The sequence below is a fragment of the Leopardus geoffroyi genome, chromosome A2 (assembly GCF_018350155.1).
Source record: "Leopardus geoffroyi isolate Oge1 chromosome A2, O.geoffroyi_Oge1_pat1.0, whole genome shotgun sequence".
Lineage (NCBI taxonomy): Eukaryota > Metazoa > Chordata > Mammalia > Carnivora > Felidae > Leopardus > Leopardus geoffroyi.
The window spans coordinates 16,995,722-17,020,259 of NC_059331.1; the positions used below are offsets into that span (position 1 = coordinate 16,995,722).

At 45.6% G+C, this 24,538-nt stretch overlaps 1 protein-coding gene across 3 annotated transcripts in view; it reads right to left on the reverse strand.

Moving 5' to 3' along the window:
* The window catches only part of CSPG5 (chondroitin sulfate proteoglycan 5), a 52,520-nt gene that overhangs the window by 25,020 nt on the left and 2,962 nt on the right, over positions 1 to 24,538 (reverse strand). Inside the window, exons 3-5 of one of the 3 annotated variants that reach the window (XM_045492730.1) lie at positions 22,378 to 22,566; positions 20,483 to 20,558; positions 8,256 to 8,350 (exon numbers count right to left, since the gene is read on the reverse strand). In XM_045492730.1, coding sequence (XP_045348686.1) covers positions 8,256 to 8,350; positions 20,483 to 20,558; positions 22,378 to 22,566 — 360 coding nt within the window. Of the gene's footprint in view, positions 1 to 8,255; positions 8,351 to 13,628; positions 14,182 to 20,482; positions 20,559 to 22,377; positions 22,567 to 24,538 lie in introns of those variants that run through there. The other 2 variants (XM_045492729.1, XM_045492731.1) reach the window with 2 other exon arrangements.

Here is a 24,538-nt window from a genome sequence, read left to right on the forward strand (position 1 = left end):
CGTAGGTTCCAGCCCCACGTCGGGCTCTGTGCTGACAGCTCAGAGCCTGGAGTCTGTTTCAAATTCTGTGTCTCCCTCTCTCTCTGTCCCTCCCCTGCTCACACTCTGTTTCTCTCTTTCAAAAATAAATAAAGATTTAAAAAATTTAAAAAACAAAGAAAGAAGAATGCCTTTAAAAAATAAAAATAAATAAAAAGAGGGTTAAATTAAAAAAAATGAATAAGGATTATAAAAGAAGAAACAACTATCATTATTTGCAGATTATATAATTGTATACATAGAAAATACAAAAGAATCTACATGTAAATTATTATAAGCATGCTTATCAAAGTTGCTGAATATCAAATCAATGTTAAAAATAATTGTTTCTGTATAAAATACAATAGAAAATAGAAAATTAAAAAACTCTGAAGATCTTGCTTATAATACTATAAACAAATCAAATACCTGTTAAGAAATCTAACAAATACACTTCATGTAGAAATCTATAGAACAATATTTAGAGAAATTCTAGAAGATGCAAATCAATGGAGAGATAGACCATGTTCATTGATTGGACAACTCAATGTTGTAAAGATCAATTCTCTCCAGACTGACCTAAGATTGTACCCAGTTCCAATCAAAATCTCAAGGGTTTTTGTTTATGCTTTTGTTTTGGTGGAACCCGACAAGCCGTTGCTAAAGTGTATGTAGAAATGGAAAGCACTCAGAATTGCTAGGATACTTTTGGGAAACAAACTGAGAGGGCTTGGTATACTGGATATCAAGGTTTAAATGAATCTGGGGACACAGTGTGATAGTGGTGCTGAGGTAGACAAGTAGATCAAAGGAACAGTGAAGATCTCAGATACAGATCCATTCATATAGATACCTTTGAATAATGCAAAAGCAATAGAGCAATGGCAAAATGAGAAATGGGGAAATGAGAAATGAGCTTTTTCAGTAAATGATGCTGGACCAACTGGATACCCCTCCAAATGAAATTAGATCCCTACCTAATGTGATTTACAAAAATCAGTCCCAGCAGTGTGCTTGATGAATATTCAACAACCTGCTGCTCCCCAAAGGGCAAAATCCCTGACTTTCAACGTTTAGTGAGTTCTGTGGTGTAAATACTCCTACCCTGGCTGATTCTAAGCAACCAACGTAAGGTCACTGAAGGCAGAGTAGGAGGAAAACAACGCGTGGTAGCAGTATGTAGATGGTATCTCCATACAGATTCGACTGACATCAATAACCTCAAGAACAGAGATAAAAGTAAAATGAGTAGGAAGTGATGAATTTGGGCTATTTTTTTATTGCTTTTGTTTTTTACATAATCTATTTAATTGTTCAGTTTATACAGGTTAATTTTTAGTAATCGCTGTATTTAACAATTGGCTCACAAGGTACGTGAAAATTTAACAAACTTTCTCTTGAGCCTGTGTAAGCCAGCTCTAGCCCACCCTGATTGTACACCTAAATATGAAAGGCAAAACATAGTTTTTGTGAAAAAATATGGAATTATTCTACAATTCTAAAAAGTTGTTTTTTAAGATTTAAGTAATCTCTATTCTCAAGGTAGGGGCTCAAACTCAAACCCCGAGATCAAAAGTCTCATCCTCTACCAACTGAGCCATACAGGAGCCCTGGGAAAGTACTTTCATCATCTTAACACAGGGAACTTTTTCTTTTTCTCTTTCTTTTTTTGGGTTAGGTTCGTTGAGATAGGTGTAGAAAAGAGTTAATATAGCCCACCTGGGGAAAGGACTGCTTACAAGGTTGACCCATGGCTGGTGTCTGGGAACTCAGATATCAGAAGGGTTCTCACACTCCCTCTTACCAGTGCCTCACTGTGCCTGAACTGTTTCTGCAAACAATGAGGTTTATTTATACTGAACACCTGCCTTGCCTTCTGGGAGACCAGAATTTTGGTACATGCTAAGCAGTGGGGGCCTACGTAACCAGCTCTCCATTAACAACTCTGGGCACTGAATCTCTTTGAGCTTCCCCGATAGACCACATTTCAAATCTGTTTGCACAATTCATTGCTAGAGGAATTAAGTGTGTCCTGTGTTGACTCCACTGGGAGAGAGTTCTTGGAAGCTCACCCCTTGTTCTCTCTGGACTTGCCTCTCCGAGCCTTTTCTCCTTGCTGATTTTGCTTTGTATTGCTTTTAGTGTAATAAATCTTAGCTGTGAATAGGACTGTGTGCTGACTTTTGTTAATCCTGCTAGTGAATCGTTATACCTGGGGATGATCTTGGGGACTCCTGACACAAGGTGCAAAATTCACCTTTTTAAAATATACAGTTTGATGGGCCTGTGTAGCCACCAGCACAAGGAAGTTATAGAACATTTCCTTATGCATTTGTGCAATTCTCTCCTTCTATCCTCAGCCACTTGACAGCCACTGATTTATTTTCTGTCCCTATAGTGTTGCCTTTTCCAGAATATAAAATAGTATGCAACCCTTAAGTAAACCCTACACCCAACATGGGGCTTGAACTCACAACCCTGAGATGTTGAGTCACATGCTCTACTGACTGAGCCAGCCAGGCACCTCAGTATATAGCCCCTTGATTCTGACTCCTTTAACTCAACCTGTTACTTTTGAGATTCATCCATGTTCACGTGCATATAAATACCTCATTCCTTTCTGTTGCTAAACAGTTTCCCATTGTAAGGCTGTACCACAGTTTATGTGTTCACAGTTGTTGCACATTTGGGTTGTTCTCTGTTTTTGGTGATTATGAATAAAATTGCTGTACACACACACACACACATATAGGTCTTTGTATGGACGTATATTTTATTTCTGTTGAGTATCTAGAGATGCAATTAATGGGGTGTATGTGTGTTTACCTTTATAAGAAACTGCCAGACTATTTTCCAGAGTGCTTTCCCAGAAGCAATGTTTGAGAGTTCCAGTGGCTCCACATCCTTACCAGCACTTGGTATTGTCAGTCTTTTTAATTTTAGCAATTCTACCAGCTATCGAATGATATCTTATTGTAGTTCTAATTTGCATTTCCCTAAACACTGACAATGTTGAGTATCTTCTCATGTGCTTGTTACCAAATATCTTTTTTAAAAAAAGTAATTTCTATATCCAATGTGGGGCTTGAACTCATGACCCCAAGATCAAGAGTTGAGCACTCTTCCCACTGAGCCAGCCAGGAACCCCCAAAATATATTTTATATTGATATGTCTGTTCAAATAGTTTGCTTTTTTAACTACTGAGTTGTCTTCAGGGGCACCTGCGTGGTTCAGTTGGTTAAGCATCTGACGTCAGCTCAGGTCATGATCTCACGGTTCCTGGATTCCAGCCCCACCTCAGGCTCTGTGCTGACAGGTCAGAGCCTGCAGCCTGCTTCGGATTCTGTGTCTCCCTCTCTCTCTGCCCCTCCCCTGCTTGTACTCTGCTCTCTCTCTCTCTCAAAAATAAATAAAACACTTAAAAATAAAATAAAATATTGGGTTGTCTTCATATATTGAATTATAATAGTTCTTTATCCTGAATACAAGTACTTTATCAGATATGTGTTTCGCAAATATTTTCTCCTCCCTCTGTCTTATCTTTTCCCTTTCCTAACAGTGTTTTTCAAAGAGCAGAAATTCTCAATTTTTTTCAAAATAAAACATTTTATCAATACAACTTAACTATGAATTCAATTACTTTAATAAATATAGGGCTCTTACAGTTATCTATTTCTTCTTGATTGAGTTTTAGTACTAGTTGTCTTTGAAGGAATTTGTCCTTTTCATTGAGACTAATAAAGTTATTGGCATCAAATCATTCACAACATTCTTCATTATTATTTCAATGTCTGTAGGACTTGTAGTGCTGCGTGACCCAGTCTCTCATTGTTTGTTTGTTTGTTTGTTTTTGTGAGAGAGAGAGAGAGAGAGAGAGAGAGAGAGAGAACGCATGAGCAGGGGAGAGAGTCAGAGGGAGAGAGAGAATCTTAAACAGGCTCCACTCTCAGAGTGGAGCCTGATGCAGGGCTGTGGGATCGTGACCTGAGTTGACTCAAGAGTCAGATGCTCAACCAACTGAGCCACACAGGTGTCCTCTGAAATCTTTTTAAATAAGAGCATGTAATGCTAAATCTCCCTTTAAGCACTGCTTTAACTCTGTTCCCCAAATTTTGATCTGCTGTTTTCATTTTCATTCAATAAAAAATATTTTATTTCTCTTGTGATTTAGTTTTTGAACTGTGGGTCAAAATGTGTGGTTTAATTTCCAAATATTTGGAGGTGGGGGTTTCCAGATATCTTTATTATTGATTACTAGTTTAATTCTATTTTAATCAGGACACACTTTGTATGATTTCAATATATTTACATTTTGAGATTTATTTTATGGCCCAGACTATCATCTTAAAAGCTTTTCCTTTTTTTTTTTTTAGGATTTTTTTTTTTAATTTTTAAGTAATCTCTATACCCAACATGGGGCTCTTACAACCCATCAAGAATTGCATGCTATACTGACTGAGCCAACGAGGTGTCCCTATGGCTCAGAATATCATCTATCTTGACTAATGTTCTATGCACACTTGAAAATACTGTGTATTCTGCTGTTGTAGGGGGCAGTATTCTGGAAAGATCAATTAGATCAAGTTGGTTGATAGTGCTATTCATGTATTTTGTATCTTTAATGACTTTTTGGTTTCCATATCCTGAGGAAGGAGCATTGAAAATTCCAACTATAGGGAACCCTGGGTGGCTCCGTCAGTTAAGCATCCCACCTCTTGATTTTGGCTCAGGTCATGATCTCATGGTCATGCGATCGAGCCCTGGGTGTTGACAGCATGGATCCTGCTGAGGATTCTCTGTCTCTTTCTCTCTCTGTCCCTCTCCCCACTGGCAAGCTCTCTTTCTCAAAATAAATTTTCTCTTAAAAAAGAAAGAGAAACAAAACTCCAACTATAAGTGTAGTTTAGCTATTTCTTCTTTGATTTCAATCAGGTTTTGCTTTTTTTTTTTTTTTCAATCAGGTTTTGCTTTGTATACTTTGAAGCTGTCATTAGGTTTATGCACTTTTAGAATTGTCTTCTTTCAAAAAAAATTTTTTTAATGTTTATTCATTTTTGAGAGACAGAGAGAGACAGAGCATGAGTGGGGAAGGGTCAGAGAGAGGGAGACACAGAATCCAAAGCAGGGTCCAGGCTCTGAGCTGTCTCAGAGCCTGACGCAGGGGTCAAACCCACAAACTGTGAGATCATGACCTGAGTCGGAGTTGGATGCTTAACCAACTAAGCCACCAGGCACCTCTGTCCTGTCTTCTTGATAAACTATCTTTCTCATTATGTAATGCCCCTCTTTATCCTTATAAAATTGTTCTGAATTTTATTTTCCACGTTGTTAATATAGTTGAAGGGATTCCTCACTTCTGGTTTTGTGGTGATCTTTTTGCTGTTTATTTCTACCATTTTCATGACTCCTTTTTTGTAGTTTCTGTGTTTCTGCTCATATTCTCCATCTGTTTATGCATGTTGTTTGTCTTTTCCACTGGGTCCTTTAACAGATTAGTCTCTGGTAGTTTCATTACCTGGGTCATCCTTTGGTCTGGTTGTTTTGACCCGTTTATCATTTGACAGTGGTTTTTCTTTTCTCTTTCATTTCTGGGTGTGGAATAAATGCTAGCTATTGTGTGTAAAAGAAGGGTAGAGCGTTAGGTAAATAGTCTTGATGCCCAAGGATGGGCATGTCTCTTTTCTGTTAGGTTGTTCAGAACAGGGATTGAATCAGTCCAGTCAATAGTAGAGCTGAGCTTGGGTTTTGCTGTTGCTAGAACTTCTCCAATGGGCAAAGCTGCTGCCACCTTTTGATTCATGTGAGGCCTGAGATGCCAGAGTGTTTTTCTCAGTGTTTCTGCGTTCCACTGTCAGCAGGCCCTGTGTGTCTGAACCTCAGAGGAGGCTCTCTTGCTCTTCCCACTCCCTCAGATGTAAACTGCTGTTGCTTGTTAACCAGGGCAGGACCCGTGATGGGGGCAGTTTTTGTCATTTTTTTTCCTGTTTCAGCTTCACGCTTAGGTAGACCTTGCGCACTTGAGTCTCAGGGTGGGCCTTTCTTCCCGTTCTTGCCCTTCCCTTCCTTGCCAGCCAAACTCTGGGACTTGTATGTGAGGGGAGTCCGGGGTGGGAGCCAGTCTTTAGACAGTCTTTAGCCTCCAAGAGGCTGCACGCCTTTGCAAGCAGGGTCTGGGTCCCCTTCCCCTCCTCCCCAGGGACATTGTGTTTGCATTCGCCCCCTAAATCATACCTTTGCTTGGAATTGATGGCAAAAGGATTCTGTTCTTCCCTCACGGTTATTGCAAATGAGGCTTGTAGCGGGGAGAGGAGCTTCCCGCCCCTGCAGAGACAGGTGGCTGTGCTCTTACCCTCAGAGGCAGTTCATTTTTCCTGCTTGTGGGAACAGGAAGGTTTCCAGAAGCTTAAGGCTTTGCTTCGATTGACAGAAGAGTCTGGAAAGTGGGTGTTGTCTTGTTCTTGCGCACCACTAACTGGATGCTCTCAGGTCTCATGCTCCCTGCCCGATTTTTCTCGTGAGCACCCAATTGGGGCTTATGGAAAAGAGCGTGTGAATGACTGCAGACAACCCTTGTGTCTGGAGCTTCCAGAGATTCTGACGTGTCAGGCTAGCTAAACTCTGCCTTTATGAATTCATTACCACATGGCTGTCTCCCTTCCCATTTTTAGGGTGCTGTCCCTTCCTCCCAGGTTCTGCCATGGACAAAATGCATGTGTTCTCTCTTTGAAGGGGCTTGCTGCCCTCTGGATTTCAGTTTATCTGGCTGCCTTGTGACCCGAGCTCTTTGAAGAGCCCAAGAAGTCGTGATTGTGCAGGTTATCTGACTTTTTTCTTGCTATTAGGATGTAAGTGATGTCCTCATGTGACTTTGAGCACCCTAGGTGGAAGCAAGTTTCCAGGAATGATTTTGGAACTGCAAAGGAAAATTGATAAGTCTGACTACATAAAAATTAGGGTTAATATTAATTAAACATTAGGAGTATGAAATTGCAAGCCACAGAGTGGGAGAAGATATTTGCTATACATATTGACCAATAAAACAGACCATAAATGGGATATAAGATAGTCTAAGAGAAAAACGGGCTAAAGAGTTAAGAAGATGCTTCACAAAAGCAGAAATGGGGGGGGCGCCTGGAGGGGCTCAGTCAGTTGAGCGTCCAACTTCGGCTCAGGTCGTGATCTCACTGTTTGTGATTTTGAGCCCCACATCGGGCTCTCTGCTGTCAGCACATGGCTTGCTTCTGATCCTCTATCCCCCTCTCTCTCTGCCCCTCCCCTACTCATTTTCTCTCTCTCTCTCTCAAAAAAAAGTAAATAAATAAACATTAAGAAAATAAAAATAATGGGGCACCTGGGTGGCTCAGTCGGCTAAGCGTCCGACTTTGGCTCAGGTCATGATCTCACGGTTTGTGGGTTCAAGCCCAGCGTCGTGCTCTGCGCTGACGGCTCAGAGCCTGGACCCTGCTTCGGATTCTGTCTCTCTCTCTCTCTCTCTCTCTCTCTCTGCCCCTCTCCGCTCATGCTCTGTCTCTCTCTCCCTCAAAAATAAATAAATATTAAAAAAAATAAAAGCAAAGCAGAAATGTAGAGGACGAATAAACATATGGAGAGAATGCAAATGCCACGACATGCCTAAAGAGTGGCTAAAATTTAAAAAGTGTGAGCATATCAAGTGCTGATGAGGGTGTGCAGCAAAGGCAACTCTTATCCACTGCTGGTGGGAGCTGCTGATTGATAGAGCCACCTTCACATGATCTCGTCAAGGTAAAGGTCGGCTAAATTCCATCCTAGCAGTTCTGCTCCTACATATATACCTCAGAATTGCATGCACTATACATTCCGAAGCCAACCCTTATGATTGACACATTCTTCTTTTAGCTTTGATGAACTTCTGGCCAGGGTACTGCTTCGTCTGACTGGCCACCAGATCCCTCAGGGTAACTGTGCATTTCTTCGTCACTCCCACTTTGTATACTCTCATGGTTGCACGCCCAGGAGGCATCACTCCCGTGTTCGGTTGAGTAGAGACTCTCCCCTCCCCGAAGCTTCTCATATGCCTGTGAGGAGCTCCAGGGCTGAGGGAGGAGCCTCTGCTACCGATCTCAGGGGTGGCGGTGCTCACACACCTCACTGCTTGTTTGACCAATAAAGTTGCCTTTACTTCCCTTTCCCTTGGGCTTGGAGGGTGGGTTTGTACAGCCCCTTCTACTTTTCAGAATACATTCACATACCTTACCTTGTATGCACATCATGACCCTGGGAAGTAAGCTCCATCGGGCAGGGATTTGGTCCATTTTGTTCTTTGCTGTAATCCCCGATGCCTAGGTGGTCCTGTGAAGAGGTGAGGACTTTACAGATGAAGAACCTTAGGTTCAGAGAGGTCATCTGACTCCATTTAGGAGCCTTCTAGCTCTGAGTCTGGTGTTAGTGCTGCTTTTCAGAGCACAGGCTCACCTTTCATTTCTATAAATTGTATGAGAAAGGACAAAGAACTGTGTCTGTGGTGTGATGTCACACAGAGGAAAGGACACTGAAATAGAAGTTTAAAGCCTGGGTTCCAATATTGTCACTGATGCTTTCTGGTCCTAAGACTCCAACGCCAGGCTCCAGTAGGGATGTGAGAAGACCATGGCTATGAAGTGTATTGTAAATAGTAGGGTAAGGGGCTCAGTTGGTTGAGCATCTGACTTCGGCTCAGGTCATGATCTCATGGTTCGTGAGTTCAAGCTCCGTGTCGGGCTCTTTACTGACAGCTCAGAGCTGGAGGCTGCTTCAGATTCTGTGTCTCCCTCTCTCTCTCTCTCTCTGCCCCTCCCCTGCTCATGCTCTCTCTCTCTCTCTCTCTCTCTCTCTCTCTCTCTCAAAAATAAATAAACATTAGGGGCGCCTGGGTGGCGCAGTCGGTTAAGCGCCCGACTTCAGCCAGGTCACGATCTCGCGGTCCGTGAGTTCGAGCCCCGCGTCGGGCTCTGGGCTGATGGCTCGGAGCCTGGAGCCTGTTTCCGATTCTGTGTCTCCCTCTCTCTCTGCCCCTCCCCCGTTCATGCTCTGTCTCTCTCTGTCCCAAAAATAAATAAACGTTGAAAAAAAAATTTTTTTTTAATAAATAAATAAATAAATAAATAAACATTAAAAAAATGTTAAAAATGGTAAGGTATGCTTGTGGGTTGAACTGTGTCTCACCAAAAAGATATAGTGAAGTCTAACTTCCATTACCTGTGAGTACAATCTTATTTGGAAATAGGGTTTTTGCAGCTGTAATCAAGTTGAGAGGAGGTTATAATGGATTAGAGGGGACCTTAAATCCAATGACTGGTGTCCTTATAAGAAGGCCTGGTAAAGAGACAGAGACATGCAAAGGGAAGATGGCCATATGAAGTCAGAGGCAGAAATTGGAGTGATGTGATTACAAGCCGAAGAATGCCAGGGTTTATCGGCCAACCACCAGAAGCTAGGAAGAGGTGAGGAAGGATTCTTCCCTGGAACAGTCGGAGGGAGCACAGTACCACTGACACTTTGATTCTAGAACTCTGGCCTTCATGGAGAGAGAATACATTTCTGTTGTGTTAGCTGTTCTGTTTGTGCTCATCTGTTACGGCAGCCCCAGGAAGCTGACTCAGGTGAGGCGTATGTGGCAGGGATGTGCCCTGTAGAGACAGATGGCTCAGCACTGCGTGCGTACTCCTCCTAAGTGAAGCGATCCATCAGTGCTGAAAGGCGCCTAGACAAATGAACTTTCTTCTGTGATGCCTAATTTTCCTACATTTTTGGTTTGTCCTTTCCTTAGAGAGGAGGACACAAAACAGGCTATGGAGTGGGATGGAAGAAACAGAGAGGAGGGATCTAGGGCCCATCGCCTGACAGCACGAGGGTGCCAAAGGGGGATGTCTCAAGCACTAGATAATCACGGAGGGGCGGGTGAGTGAGCTGACAGCAGAGCTGAGGTCCCCAGAGAGGATGCTGGCTGGCCTCCTGGAGCACAATCATTGAGAGGCACAAACACTCTGGCAGGAAAGAGGGCCAGCACAGATAGACATCAGTATATCCTATTGCAACACAGCAGCCTCTTCATTGGGTCAAAGACTCTTGGCGACACCTGGTAACTCTATTCATTAGGCCTGCTTTGTCTCCTGCTCCCCTTCAGATCTGGGTTTTTCTATCCCTCCTGCATATGCTGTGAAGGTGGGACAGAGCCAAGGGCAGTGATCTGCATCCCATAATACTCTTGTGGGAAAAACAAAACATGATACTAACAAACCCTCATGTCTGGATGGGATTTAGAACTTACAAAGTACTTTCACAAACAATCCCTCTTGACTGGGCCTCCTCGTGAAAGGAGCCAGAGGTGCCTAACCATGAAAGACAGGTCTGTCCCCTAATTCAGAGAGTACAGGAAATCCTAAGTAAAACCATGCCAAACCCCCTAAAGTGGATAAGCATCAGGTTAGGAAGCCATAATACACACAGGCCATAACCCAACATCCTAATTTGCAGCCCTATCCAATAGCAAAGAGCAGACTGAGCTCATGGCACCAGCTGAATGCCATCTGGGCAAGAGTCCCAAGATGAAAACAGAGGACTTCTGTTGTTAGTAAATGGGAGACTAGGTAAATTTGGACCAACCCTTCCACTAAGGACACCAAAAGCTGTGCAAACATATGAAAAGCATCAGAGAGCTAACAAGATACTAAAGAATTACAAGGCTGACGTCCCAGAGAGGACAGGAAATCAGACGGATGAGCCCAGCATTCAGGGCCACTTCTTCCCTGGAGGGACTTACCCATTTGGAAGAGGGGGTGAGGACAGTAGTGTTTCCAAACATTTGGGGGCATGGGGGGCAAGTTGGAGCACAGGGCCCACCAAAGGTGGAAAGATGCTGGTAAACCACTGCCTTTTTGGGGCTGTGGCCCCAGAAGATTGTGCCCTAGAGGTAAAGATGAACCCAAAGCAAACCAGCCCTTGCAGTCTGATAGGACTGGTTTCAGTGGCCTGGAAAATCTCCAACCTTGATCTGGAATAATGTGATCCCAGAATTCTAGGGCCCCTGGGCACCTGATAGAAGCAAGCAACAAACAAGCAAGCAAGCAAGCAAGCAAACAAACAAACAAAAACCTTTTCTAAAGGAAGAAATCATCCTAGGCCTTAAAATATTTCAATAAACTATTTCCAAATATAACGTCCATCACAAAATAAAGAATAACGAGGCAGTTGGGAAGACAAATCAGGAGAAGTAGCAGAAATTAGGCAACAGAAACACACACACAGCAATTCCAGTTATTGGAATTATCACAGATTGAACATAGGCAAAATTCTAGAAAACTCCCCCAGTAGTAATTCTGGCTATTTGAACTCCTAATTGTCTCTCGAATCCACCCTTGTTTGTTGCCTGCACTGATACAATCTCCATTCTGTTTGCCGTCACCACTCTCTCCAGAGCTGTCTTCTTAGAAAACAAATCTGATGAGGTACGAAGAAAACGATCAACAAAAGTTTAAAAAGGCAACCGATGGAATGGGAGAAGATATTTGTAAATGACATATTAGATAACGGGTCAGTATCCAAAAATATATAAAGAACTTATCAAACTCAACACCCAAAAAACAAATAATCCAATGAAGAAATGGGCAGAAGACATGAATAGACACTTTCCCAAAGAAGACATCCAGATAGCCAACTGACACATGAAAAGATGCTCAATATTATTCATCATCAGAGAAATACACATCAAAACCACAATGACATACCACTTCACACCTGTCAGAATGGCTAAAATTAACAATTCAGCAAACAACAGATGTTGGCAAGGATGCAGAGAAAAGGGAACACTTTTTCATTATTGGTGGGAATGCAAACTGATGCAGCCACTCTGGAAAACAGTATGAAGGTTCCTCAAAAATTAAAAATAGAACTTCCCTATGACCCAGCAAATGCACTACTAGGTATTTATCCAAAGAATAAATACAAAAATGTTGATTCAAAGGGGCACATGCACCTCAATATTTATAGCAGCACTATCGACAATAGCCAAATAATGGATAGAGCCCAAATGTCCAACTGATGAATGGATAAAGATGATACACACACACACACACACACACACACACACACACACACACACACACACACTGGAATATTATTCAGTGATAAAAAATAATGAAATCTTGCCATTTGCAAGATGGAACTGGAGGGTATTATGCTAAGCAAAATGAGTCAGTCAGGGAAAGATATCATATGATGTCACTCATATGTGAAGAAACAAAACAGATCAACATAGGGGAAGGGAAGGAAAAATAAGATAAAAACAGAGAGGGAGGCAAACCACAAGAGAGTCTTAAATACAGAGAACAAACTGAGGGTTGATGGAGGGGATGTGGGGGGGATGGGCTAGATGGGTGATGGGCATTAAGGAGGGCACTTGTTGGGATGAGCACTGAGTGCTGTATTTAAGTGATGAATCACTAAATTCTACACCTGAAACCATAAAAAGAAAAGAAAAGAAAAGAAAAGAAAAGAAAAGAAAAGAAAAGAAAAGAAAAGAAAAGAAATCTGCCATTGTTTCAGCATGTTTAATGGCATTCAAGGCCCTTCACAATCTGTCCTAAGTTGCCCTTTCCAGCCTCATTACCTAGGACACCTCCCTCTCACAATCTTTGGTCATATGGCAAGACTTTCCTATGGGTATCCTCCTGCTGCCTTGAATGTCCTCTCTTCCCACATGATTCTGAAAAATGCCTCCTCATCCTTCAAAGTCCAACTTAAAGCTCTCTCCTTGAAGCCTTTCTAACCTAGTAATTCCAACTCTTACAGATTTGTATATACCTCTATTATGACATTGGCACAGTGTATTATAATTATTTGTTTAGAATTCTGTTTCTCAAGTATACTGTTAATTTCCTTAGGTTAGGGTATGTCTTATTCATCCAGGGTTCCTGGCATCTAGCGTAACACCTGGCTGAGTGCTCAGTAAATATTTATGAAAGAAGGAATTTTTTTTTTTTTTTTTTTTTTTTTAGTAAACTCTACAACCAACATGGGGCTGGGGACTCATGACTCTGAGATCAAGAGTAGCACGCACTACTGACTGGGCCAGCCAGGAACCCCTAGGAAAGGGTATTCTTAGTAATAGACGCTACAGACTCATGGACTGAATTGTGTCATCCCAAATGTTGCATGTTGAAGCCCTAACCCCTAATGTGACTGTATTTGGAGATGGGCTTATAAAGAGGTAATTAAGGTTAAATGGGTCCTAATCCATAGGACTGGCATCCTTATCAGAAGAGGAAGTAACACCAGAGACCTCCCTCTCCACGTGTGCATAGAGAAAAGGCCATTGGTGGATAGAACAAGAAGGTGGCTGTCTGCGAGCCAGAAAGAGAGGCCCTGCCAGAAACCAACTCTGATGGTACCTTCATCTGGGACACCCAGCCTCCAGACATATCTGTTGTTTAAGCCACCCAGTCTGTGGTATTTTGTTATGGCCATCTAAGCTAATATATAGACCATTTCTGGGATTTCAAACATGTACAAATATACACTTTTAGTGAAGGTAAGAATTCAAACTCAAACTGACAAGAATGGGTGGTGAGTGGACACAATGACATTAGGAAAATGGCTTTTTAAAAAGTTTTATTTCAAGAACTTTGTTTTTTACTCTTATTTCAAAAAAAGGTGGGTCAAAGTACAAAAAAAAAGTAGTTGAATAACAGCGTAGGTTTAGAAATCACAGCAGCAGAAGCAATGTACAGACAGCACAGACAAAACAACCCAATGTATGCAATTTTGTTTGGGTTCTTTGCTTAGTGTGTGTGTGTGTGTGTGTGTGTGTGTGTGTGTGTGTGTGTGTGTTTCCCCTCCTGTACAAAATACATCAAAGCATGCCATGAGATCAGAAAAAGAAAAGAGTTTAACAAATGGTTACAAGAAATAGACTCTGTACAAGAGGAGGTCATGTTTCTCCCCGCACCCCCCCCTCCCCCCATATCCTCTCTTCTTGTTCTGCTTTAGGTTAGGTTATTCTGAAGACAGTTCACCTCCAAGTCAGCCTGGTCACCTTTGCCACCCTCAAGTTTGGGTGACATGGAGTTCTGGATGTTAAATGACTCCTCCTCTTTCAGGCAGGACTTGAGAGCTTCCTGGATTTTGTGGGGAGCACTAGGGTCATCCTGGAAGAGGAGAAAAGATGAGGAGGGGCATGAAGGAGACAGTGGGTAGAGGGATCAAATAACACTCTATCTAGGCTTTTGAAAGAAGAAAGAAAGAGGCTCTAAGACTTGAATGGACCAAAGTGACTCGTTAGCAGCTACTTTCTAGGAATGTCTTCCTAAAAAAACACTAGCCAGACAGGGATGAAACCTGGCAGGTAACCGGATTACAAATCCCTTTAATGGAGGCCAGTCTGAGGTTTTCAGAGGGGAGGGGGAGGGGTTGGGGGAAGGGGGAGAGAAATAGTCCCTTTAACACTTGATCTGGCCCCTCAAGAGTCTCAGAGCTCCCCTTGGGCAGGGCCTTCCATCCTGCTGCGGCTCTGCTTTTCCAGAAAGGTACTGGTCAGGGAGCTCCCCTAGTCAGGGGCATGAATAGGCCCATGGTCAGGTGCAGAGCTGCTCCCAGCAAAACTAGGGCCCCTCTCCCCATGGCAAGTATACCTCCTTTGACAAGAGGCCGGAGATGTGCGTGCCCCTTTACCAGGAGAAGTTGATCTACCAAAAGATGCTAGGGGCGCCTGGGTGGCTCAGTCGGTTAAGCGTCCAACTTCAGCTCAGGTCACGATCTCACGGTCCGTGAGTTTGAGTCCCTCATTGGGCTCTGGGCTGATGGCTTAGAGCCTGGAGCCTGCTTTCGATTCTGTGTCTCCCTCTCTCTCTCTGCCCCTCCCCCGTTCATGCTCTGTCTCTCTCTGTCTCAAAAATAAATAAACGTTAAAAAAAAAAAAAAAAAAAAAGATGCTAACTTACAATCCATGCCCGGGTGAGTCTGGCCGCCTCGATGGTACTCGTGCGGTTTTGCGTCAGACAATACTCACAATACTCATGCGGCTAGCTTCCCACCCATTTCTGACGTGAACCCGCCCCATGTATGCATGTCTCTCCATGTACGTTGCTTGCAGCCCTGTGACAAGCTCCTGGCCCTGAACTGAATTTGCTTGTCAGAGGTTTTCTGGAAACCCCACACCAGTACATAGTCCTCCAGGTCTGTGTTCTGGGCATTCAGAGAACTCCCACAGTGGTGCCGGCCTTCCTGCCATGCTTTTCCTGCAGGGCCATCTGGGGGTGACAGGCACACCTCATTTTTATTATGCTTTGCAGACACTGCCGTTTCTTTTCATGAAAATTTAAATTTTTTAAATTTAAATTTATTTTTTTTAATGTTGGTTTATTTTTGAGAGAGAGAGACAGACTGTGAGCAGGGGAGGGGCAGAGAGAGAGGGAGAGACAGAATCTGAAGCAGGCTCCAGGCTCTGAGCTGAGCACAGAGCCCGATGAGGGGCTCGAACTCACGAAGGGTGAGATCATGACCTGAGCCGAAGTCATGGAAGCTTAACCGACTGAGCCACCCAGGCGCCCCAAAATGTTATTACACTGAAGGTCCGTGGTAACCCTGCAGCAGGCAAGTCTGTGGGTGCCATTTTTCCAGCAGCTACTGCTCACCTCATGTCTCTGTGTCACATTTTGGTGATTCTCGCAATATTTCAAACTTTTTCATTATTATTATTTTTGTTATGTGATCTGTCATCAGTGATTATGACTCAGTGAAAGCTCAGATAGTGATTAGCATTTTTTGCAATAATGTATTTTTTAATTAATACGTACATCTTTTTAGACAACGTGGTATCGCACACCTGCTAGATTACACACTGTAACATCACTTCTATGTGCCCTGAGAAACCACAGAATTTGTCTGATTCGCTTTATCTTGACATTCACTTACTGCAGTGGTCTGCAATTGAACCCACAATACCTTGGAGATATGCCTATATACCCAGTGTGATTCAGCTGGCCTCAGTTCCTTCTTAGGCACTCCAAATAGCTATTGTAAGTGCTTGGAACTCTGCTGATCAAAGAGGTCGGGTGAACACCCAGGCAGGCTCACCGGTGGCCAGAAGGGTAGAGAATGTTGCTATCTGACCAGCTAGCTCAGACCTTTCTTGGTTTAACAACTTCCAAAATTGAAGGTCATCATCATGCTGAAGGAACAGGACAGTCTCCACACAACTGTGGCGAGTCCTTGCCCATGCTGACTGCTACTGAGTTTGACCCATAACAGCACTAGGTCAGGGTAGTGACTGGTTGGACAGAAGGTAGGGAAAGTCTTCAGGCTTATACAGGATACTACGGGTGTTCAAAAGTCCTGTGCCTAAACAAACCACTGTCACCTCCCCCTGCTCCCAGCCTCACTTAGCACTTTTTCAGAAGACTGGCTTGAATACATCATTATAATACAGTTTCAAAGACCTCAGGAATGATTTATGGACAACAGGGGAACACACGTTCCCCATTCACAACTCCACAAGAATAAGAAGAAATGAACTTCATATAGTGTTGAGGCAGATTTCAGGTACTTGATATTTTCTATTACTGCTGGGAGAGATTTAGAAAAAAACCTTTTCAAGAGCATAAATTTAGATGTGGTGAGATGGAAAGATCTCCATGATATATTAAGTATATGTATACACGTACACACATGTACACACACAGGCTTTAAGGAGAGGGAAGCGGGAGGGGGTAGAACTGCAATTTTCATTCCATGTACTTCTGCGTGGTTTGGGGAAAGACACTGGGCACGGAAGCTTGAGAGGTGGGCCTTTAAAGATCCTGGGTCGGGGCACCTGGGTGACTCAGTCGGTTAAGAGTCCGACTCTTGGTTTGGCTCAGGTCATGATCTCACGGTTCGTGGGTTGGAGCCTCCTGTTGGGCTCTGTGCTGACAGGACGGAGCCTGCTTGGGATTCTCTATCTCCCTCTCTCTCTGCCCTCCCCAACTCATGCCCAAGTACACTCAAAATAAATAAACAAACTTGAAAAAAAAAAAAAGTAAAGATCCTGGATAGAACAGACTTTGGATCACAGCAAGCCTGGAACAGGAGAGGATGGCCTGTGTTCACCCACCCTCTCACGAGGACAGGACTCACTTCCGTGCTGTTCAACATCCTGCTCCCCCCACCCCATCCTTGACATCAGACAGGCTTTGAGGGCAAACAGGGGCATCATGTGAGGAAAAGTAGATTTAGGGGTGTTTACAGATCTGGACATCTAAGCTGTGATGCCATGAAGGTGAGGGCCCAAATGAAGCCTGGCCCCTTGAGGGCTCATGGGATTTAGACAGATGAGAAAACCGACTTCTGGGCCGATAGGTGGGATACGGATATTCTAAAAATAAGGAACATATGTATCCCACGATGCTATTAGACAAGCTAAGTACTTCCAACAAACAGCACAGGTGAGGCAGTGTCTAAACCAAGATGGAGCTATCCTAATCCACGTGTCTCCTCCAGAACTAGATCCTATTAAGCTTAGGGCTGCTGAAACCCTCTGCAGAAGGCCTGTCTGCCTTTGGTTTGCGGAAGTCACTCGTGGAGACGGAGCTGGCCCTCCATCTGGCCCAAGTCCTGGCAACTGCTCTGCGTCCCCCTTCCCGGCATTCCACCCCAGCCAAACGGACATCCCTCAGCCCAGGGGTAGTGTGGGTTCAGGCCTGCACCCCCACTTGCCCAGACACAAATCTCTCTCAGAAGGGGATGGGAAGTCAGTATTTTACCAAATACATGAAAGAAATTGAGCCTAGGAGTAAGAAAGATTTAAACAGGGGAGGACTAAAGGACCCCATGGACAAGTCTAGTAATTACTAGACGGACATCCTGGAAGGTCTGTCAAATCTCAGGAAGGCCAAGTTATATCCACGACCTTCGCTGACGGTGCAGCGTTTGCCGTGGGACTCGGGTGACTTCCCACACGCTGTGCTGCCCACACACTAGCCATTCCTCCCCTTTCCCCGATGCTCCTTTCGGGGGGCTGGCTGCTCAGCTCCAGGGCCCACGCACTCTCGGCCACTGGCTCCCTGGCTGTGGAACCCAGGCGAGGAGCCGCACGAGGCCACTGGAGCCGTGGTGGGGAGGGGAAGTGTCGCCGGCACAGACACTGGCTCCTTCCCAGATGTTGTCTGAAATCATTCAGAGTGTGGCCTGTAGAGATTGTTGGAGATGGGTGGGGAAAATGACCCACTCAGTCCACTTCACTTATGTAAAAGAAATAACCCCTCTATTAAGATAAGTAGGACTCTCCAAAATTTTCGGAGCCTTCAATACCAAGGGCATTTGAGGGGTGAGGGGAAGGAGGTGGCAGAGACTACATGGGCGGGTGTGACTTGGAGGCGCCTGGTTCCCCCTCCCAGCTCGCCTGGAGATCTCCCGGCATTCATCCTGCTGCTAGCATCACTGGTAAGCAGCCAATATGGCGGCTGAGCAACAGATAGAGCTTCACGTCATAATAAAGTGGCAACGGTCTTAACTGCCAGTGCCTGCAAGACCTTCAGTATGACCGAGTCTGACTTTTGGGCTAGGTGGAGAGAGTTAAGAGATGAAGGTAGAAAATCCACAAGTACACACCCTGCTGGACAGGACAGGCATCCCCTCTCATGCTCAGGGCTTTGGCAGAGAGGACATGATGTCCCCTGGGACACAAGTTGAGGGAAAGATGCCAGGTGGGAATGACCTTCGAGATCCAAGAGGTGACAGAGACCTCCAGAACCTCATCTTGCCGCCGCTTCACTGAGAGATGTCCTGAGCACTGCCCAGAAAACCCCACGGCCCTTCTCAGCAGAGTCTACCATAGCTGCCCAGTCCCTGCTCCACTCCGTTTTTAAGGCTTGCCATGTTCTGAGTTCAAGGTCAGTGGGAACGTTCGTGGACAAATGCTGTCCCTTCCACAAAGTTGGGTCAGCCAAGAAGAACTGGAAACCTCTGTATTGGCTCATGCAACCAAGACCTCCGAGAAAAGCTAATTCCTTCCTCTCCCTCTTTGGGAAGAGGGAAGGAGTCTTTCTACACTTGGGGTGACAGAAAACGTATGTGTCAGAAACTTTCCTAAGACACTTGCACTCTGCGGACAATGTATACCCTGACTGGAGGAACCATCGTACAGGTCTGACCTGCTGCCCCACATGTATGAGATGGCAGATCAGACAACAGAACCAGAAGACCTTGCAGTAGACCATCAGTCACCAGTATTCCACAGATGACTAAATGCATACTACCTCGAGGCGCTGGGCTAGGTGGGAAGGGGGTATACGCACAGGCCTATATCCTGTGAGCTGATGAATGTGTTTATCAAGACTAAAGTTTATAAGACATCTTGTTTCCTTGGTTATTATGTCCATCTTGAACTTATTAATATCTTGATGCATACCAAGTAAAATAATATCTGTTGTTTCTCTGCCCTTTATATCAAAGACTTCAAAAAATTATCCTAAACTAACCTCTTTCATTTCTTATTTAAAGGACCTCTTTGCTCCTCCTCCACCAGGCCAAGTTCTTCTTTCCTGGGGTTTGGTGAACAAGGTCCCATTTACTATTCTTCTCTCTTTTCCTTCTGGGGGCTACACCTTACCCATCTATAAAAGGAAAACAACAATCTAGATCTGTGCTGTCCCATACGGTAGCACGAGCCATGTGCCGAATTCCTGGACTTGGCTGTGACACGATCTGGAGCTTGGATGGTTTCCGCTTTATTTATGAAATTCTCTCTGACAGTATCCAGTACTTAACTGGTTGTCTGGTCCAGATAACACACTAAGCCAGGATCTTTAGAAACTGGTCTATTGGGACCTTCTATTGGGTTTCAACTGACATTTACGAGCCCATCTTCCTAAGAAGAGAACTTACCCCCAGACTCATGCTTCCACCAGTGTTCTGGGCTTACCTTACCCTCACCAGTGGATATATGCCTGCCAGTTTTAGGGTGCTTAAACAATATAAAGGACACTGTTTTCCTAGCCATCCAGAGGTTTCTGCGCTCATCCCAAAGAGCAACTACCATTCACTTCAGTGCCTGCCAGGAAATTCCCTCTCAATGAAAGCAGAGTGTTTCTTCTTGATACAGAATGTAGAGAGACAAGGAGAAAGACCAATCAGACTTCTAAAGTCTAGATGAAGCTAAAAATCAGGAGTCCTCCTAGACAAAGAGCTTCCATACTACCTGTAACTCTGCTCATCAAGGAAGTGACACGCCATGCTGCCCCCAGTCCCACAATCCCGGTCCCAGCAGGTCACCCTGAGCTGACCTCCAGAGCTGTGGGGAGGGGTTCCACACTCACTTGGAAATAGATCAGAGACAGGGTAGGGGCCAGGTGTGCATTAGCCTGAGGGGAGTTGTGGGGGGAAGACGAGTTACCTGACAGACAAGTTACCACAGAGAGCCAAGGTGAGGGCAGGGGGGAAGGAGGTACGGGGAGTGTCTCCAAGCTTCCTTACGTTTGGGTGAGAGCCTTCGGCAATGGTGGAGAGGGAGAAGTTATCGTTGTGGAGCTCAGACGGGGTCCGGAATTTGCTGGTTAGGACAGAAGAGAGCAGGGAAAATGTGAGTGAAGTGATCACGGCCAAACCTGACGAGAGTTTCCTGGGTCAAATACTGTATTTCATCAAATGCCACGGGCCGTAATAAGATGTGCCATTACTTGCTGGACCTCTGAGAAAAAAACTTCTACCATTTAGACTGTGATCCAATACTTTCTTATCACCTAGAGCGTTTATTATATACTGGAAGTAGCTCATTGTGACATTAGATAAAGAACTGATGGTGATATGAACAGTTCTGGCCAGGATCGCGAACGCCAGACACTTACAACTACATCATGACTGCATCTGGCCAACAGTGGTTATAAGATACAAGCGACCAATTTCAGACATGTGAATATGGGGGCGGGGGTGATGTGTATCTTAGAGTCAGTACAGCACAGCAGTATCTGTCGTGCTACGTGTGGTGTTATCAGAGTGGTAACCGGCCCTGGGAAGTGAGGGTGACAACGTTTGAGCTGAAGGGGCACGGGGGCCATGCTCTGTACAAAATGTGTAGCCTGCTAGGGAAGGAAGGCTGAGAACGGGCCCTGTCTCTGGCTGCTGCCCGCCTGGCAGTTGCCCCTTCTCTCCCCCACCCTCCTCAGCAGCTATCCTGATAGGTGGTCGCACCCTCTCCCTCTGCTCCCCTCTGCTGCAGCCGCCCTGGGTGCAGGTGTGGGGAAACAAGGGTCCTGGCTTGTGATCACACGCACAGATACGGCCCCGCCTCAGTGCACAGGCACAATGGAGAGACCCCTTCTGCCCCAGGATGGTGAGCTGAAAGGCCAGCGAGTGCACGTTGCATGAGTTTACCCAGCAAAGGAGCAACAACAGATGGTGTTTGTCCTTTTCCCAGGACCCAGGGAAAGTCCTTCAGTCACATTCTCTGGAGGGGGTCTCAGGTCAGGGGGGAGGGGATAAGGGGGCAACAGGGTAAAAGGGAAGTTGGGGGCAGTTCTGCATAAATTTTCTCACGGGCCCCCAGGCGGCTCAACTGCCACCTCCTCCTTTTCTGACTCCAGTGACACTTTAGGACATTCTTTGGCTCAGTGCTAAGAGTGATTCTCTCAGCATGTAAGGTCACGTCCAAGTGTTGAAGGCACGGATGTAAAGGCAAATGCGTGCTGACTGTCACAAGCACACAGCAGCCACTCCTCTGCTGAGAGAGAAGCTGACACGAGACTCTATTCCCATCTGGCCCTTAAAATCCACAGCAGAAGTTAAGCCTAGCCCCTCCCACGCCCAATATTCTACTTAGGAGAGGTAAGGTGGATTTCTCTAAATTCCTTGCACTTTTGTCCGGACCAAGGGTTGACAAGTTTTCAACAGCAATGCACCGCCAAGCCCCTTCTCTTCCGTGTTCGTGGAGGAAGAGCCCGTACCGAGTGACAGCAGGTCTGAGGGAGCTGGGGTTCCTTCCTGTAGATGTGTGAGTGGAATCCTCACACCGGCCATGACGGACAAAGCCCTGGGAAACAGGTGCAGTCAGCCAGTGGTGGGCTGAGCATAGTGACCTACACGGGGGACCACAGCCAGGTGCACTGGTGGCCTTTTCTTTAAGCACCATCTATCCCCGGGGTGGGGGGTGTCGGGAATAGTGCCAGACAGCGGCAGAGGGGCCATGGGGTCTTGGGTTCTGCGGCAATGCCAGCACATCCCACATAGGAATGGATACACTTGGATGAGTGTTTGGTGTGAAAAACACAACTAGGGACGTAGAGCAGGTGCCCGGGCCCCTCGTGACGATGTCCCAGGAGCAGGTGGAGGGGCGCGGACATAGGGTCAGGTGGGGCGGGCCCACACAGACTCACTTGGTCCTACGCAGCTTGGTATTCTCTGTCTTGAGCAGATATAGCTTCTTGGCGAAGAACACTGTCATCATGAAGAGCAGGAGCAGTACAAGGGCGGCTGAGCCGACGGCCACGCACATCACCTGGAAGTCGGTGATGATGGACTCGCAGCGCATCCCCTTGTGCCAGATGTAGTCCTGTGTGTTGCACCTGTGGCGGCGACAGAGAGAGACTGAGATGACAGGCAGGCAGCCGTGGCCACAGCGAAGGCCTGGTCCCTGAGCCCCATACTCACCTCAACAGCCCATTCCTGGGACTGTGTTGAGGAAGTGTGATGTCCCCAGTCTGTGCAGGCCTCATAGCTGAGACTCTGTACAACCACCCCATGAGGTGACGGGCACTGAGGAGGGCACTTGTTGGGATGAGCACTGGGTGTTGTATGTTAGAGATGAATCACTGGCTTCTACTCCTAAAACCAGTACTACACTGTATGTTAACTAACTTGAATTTAAGTAAATCTTAAACAGACGTCCCATGAAGTGGGCAGAGCAGCGCTAAGGTCCATGATATAAACAAGGCAACCAGGGCACTGAGAAACTGAGTGAACTGGTCATTCCCATGAGTATGAAGTGACTGCGGAGGGTGGGAACCCTGGCTTTCCCCCTCGCAGCCTCAATGACAATCACAGGATTCTCTCAGCTCCCCCTGCCCTTGGCTCTGGGTGAAAGACAAGATAATAGGACCTCTGGCTCCAAAAGCAGTCAATCCACTCAGCACATGAGAACCTATCTTGCTGTTCTGCAGTCCCATCTAGTTCACCAGGCTATCCAGACGCCAAAATGTAAGGAAGTGACAGACAAGGACAAACACAAAGATGGATGTACATTCCCCTCCTATCGCAGCCCCCAAAATTCTGCCCCTAAAGCTTCGTGTCCTATTACCATGAGAAATGTCAGGAAAGCACAGTGAGAATCAACCCTCTGGGTGGGTTTTAGTCCTTTTGTTGAGTGACTTTCTCTTGCCCTTGGGGACATTCCCAGGCTCCAACTCTTCCAATGACATTGCTGTTTCCATGGGAACCAGGCTGCTTCAAAGAGGAAAGATGTGGAAGGATACAGAAGCAGGCAAATGAGGGAGGACATGAACCTCAGGGTGAATGACAGACCAGAGAAAAGGGGTCCAGGAATGGGGAAATTAAGCATTGGAGAACTGGGCTCCTCCACCTCCGGAATAGGGTGGGGAGATGTGACTTAACAGGAAATTCTTTCTTTTCCAACTGACCCTCTGCAGTCCAGGGAGGCTATGTGTCTGGGGAGGGCGGGGAAAGAAGATCCTGCTAACTTGCTGCTCTGGAGAAGTTCTGCTGTAGCTCCGATCATTTCCCTGCAGTGGGCCAGGGCGGCGGAGACAAAGGCATGCTGCAGTCTGCAACTGAGGGTTTGGCAGTCTCCTGTGAGTGGAATGCAAAACAGTTTCCGGGCCACAGCCGAGCCTGGTTGTGCACAGTGGGAGGAGGAGGCTCTGGGGGAGGAGGGGGGAGGCCGGAGAGTGACCCCTGGATGGAAGGTGAGCAAGGGGGGGAACTGAGGGGGTGGGGAAGGTGGGCGAGGGGAGACTTACGGAAAAGCCCTTCTGAGGCAGGACCCACTGGAGGGTCCCTGGTCAGCACACCCACACAGCTTACTAAGGACAAGCTTAATTTCTCACTGGGGCGTCCCAAGAGCTCCAGGAGGTTCTGGGACCTTTTCTAGCTCTCCAGAAGCAGCAAGGACCCTACATTTCATACTGTGATAGGAAAAGACTACTTTGAAGGTGAAAATGCGGGCCTCCGATAGGATGGAAGATAATGATTTCACTGCTCCCGGGCTAAAATCATCACTGTAGTTCCCCCTAACGAAAGCTTGAGGAGCAAAATCACAGGGTTTCCACATATTTCTGGTAGCCCTTAACCAACAGGCAAGGTCTTGTTGCCATAATTTCTTGATCATGGTTCCTTTTAGCAATGACTGGACTACTCCAATCAGAACCGTGTGGGCACATCCTATATGACTGACCCTAATCATCTCACGATCATTTATATGAAAGAAGGAACTAGAAGTCAAGCTTTAATGCCAAAGGCACAACATTCACGCCTTCTACATGTTATTCTTCTATCAGAACATCAAGACCTACAGAATTTGAA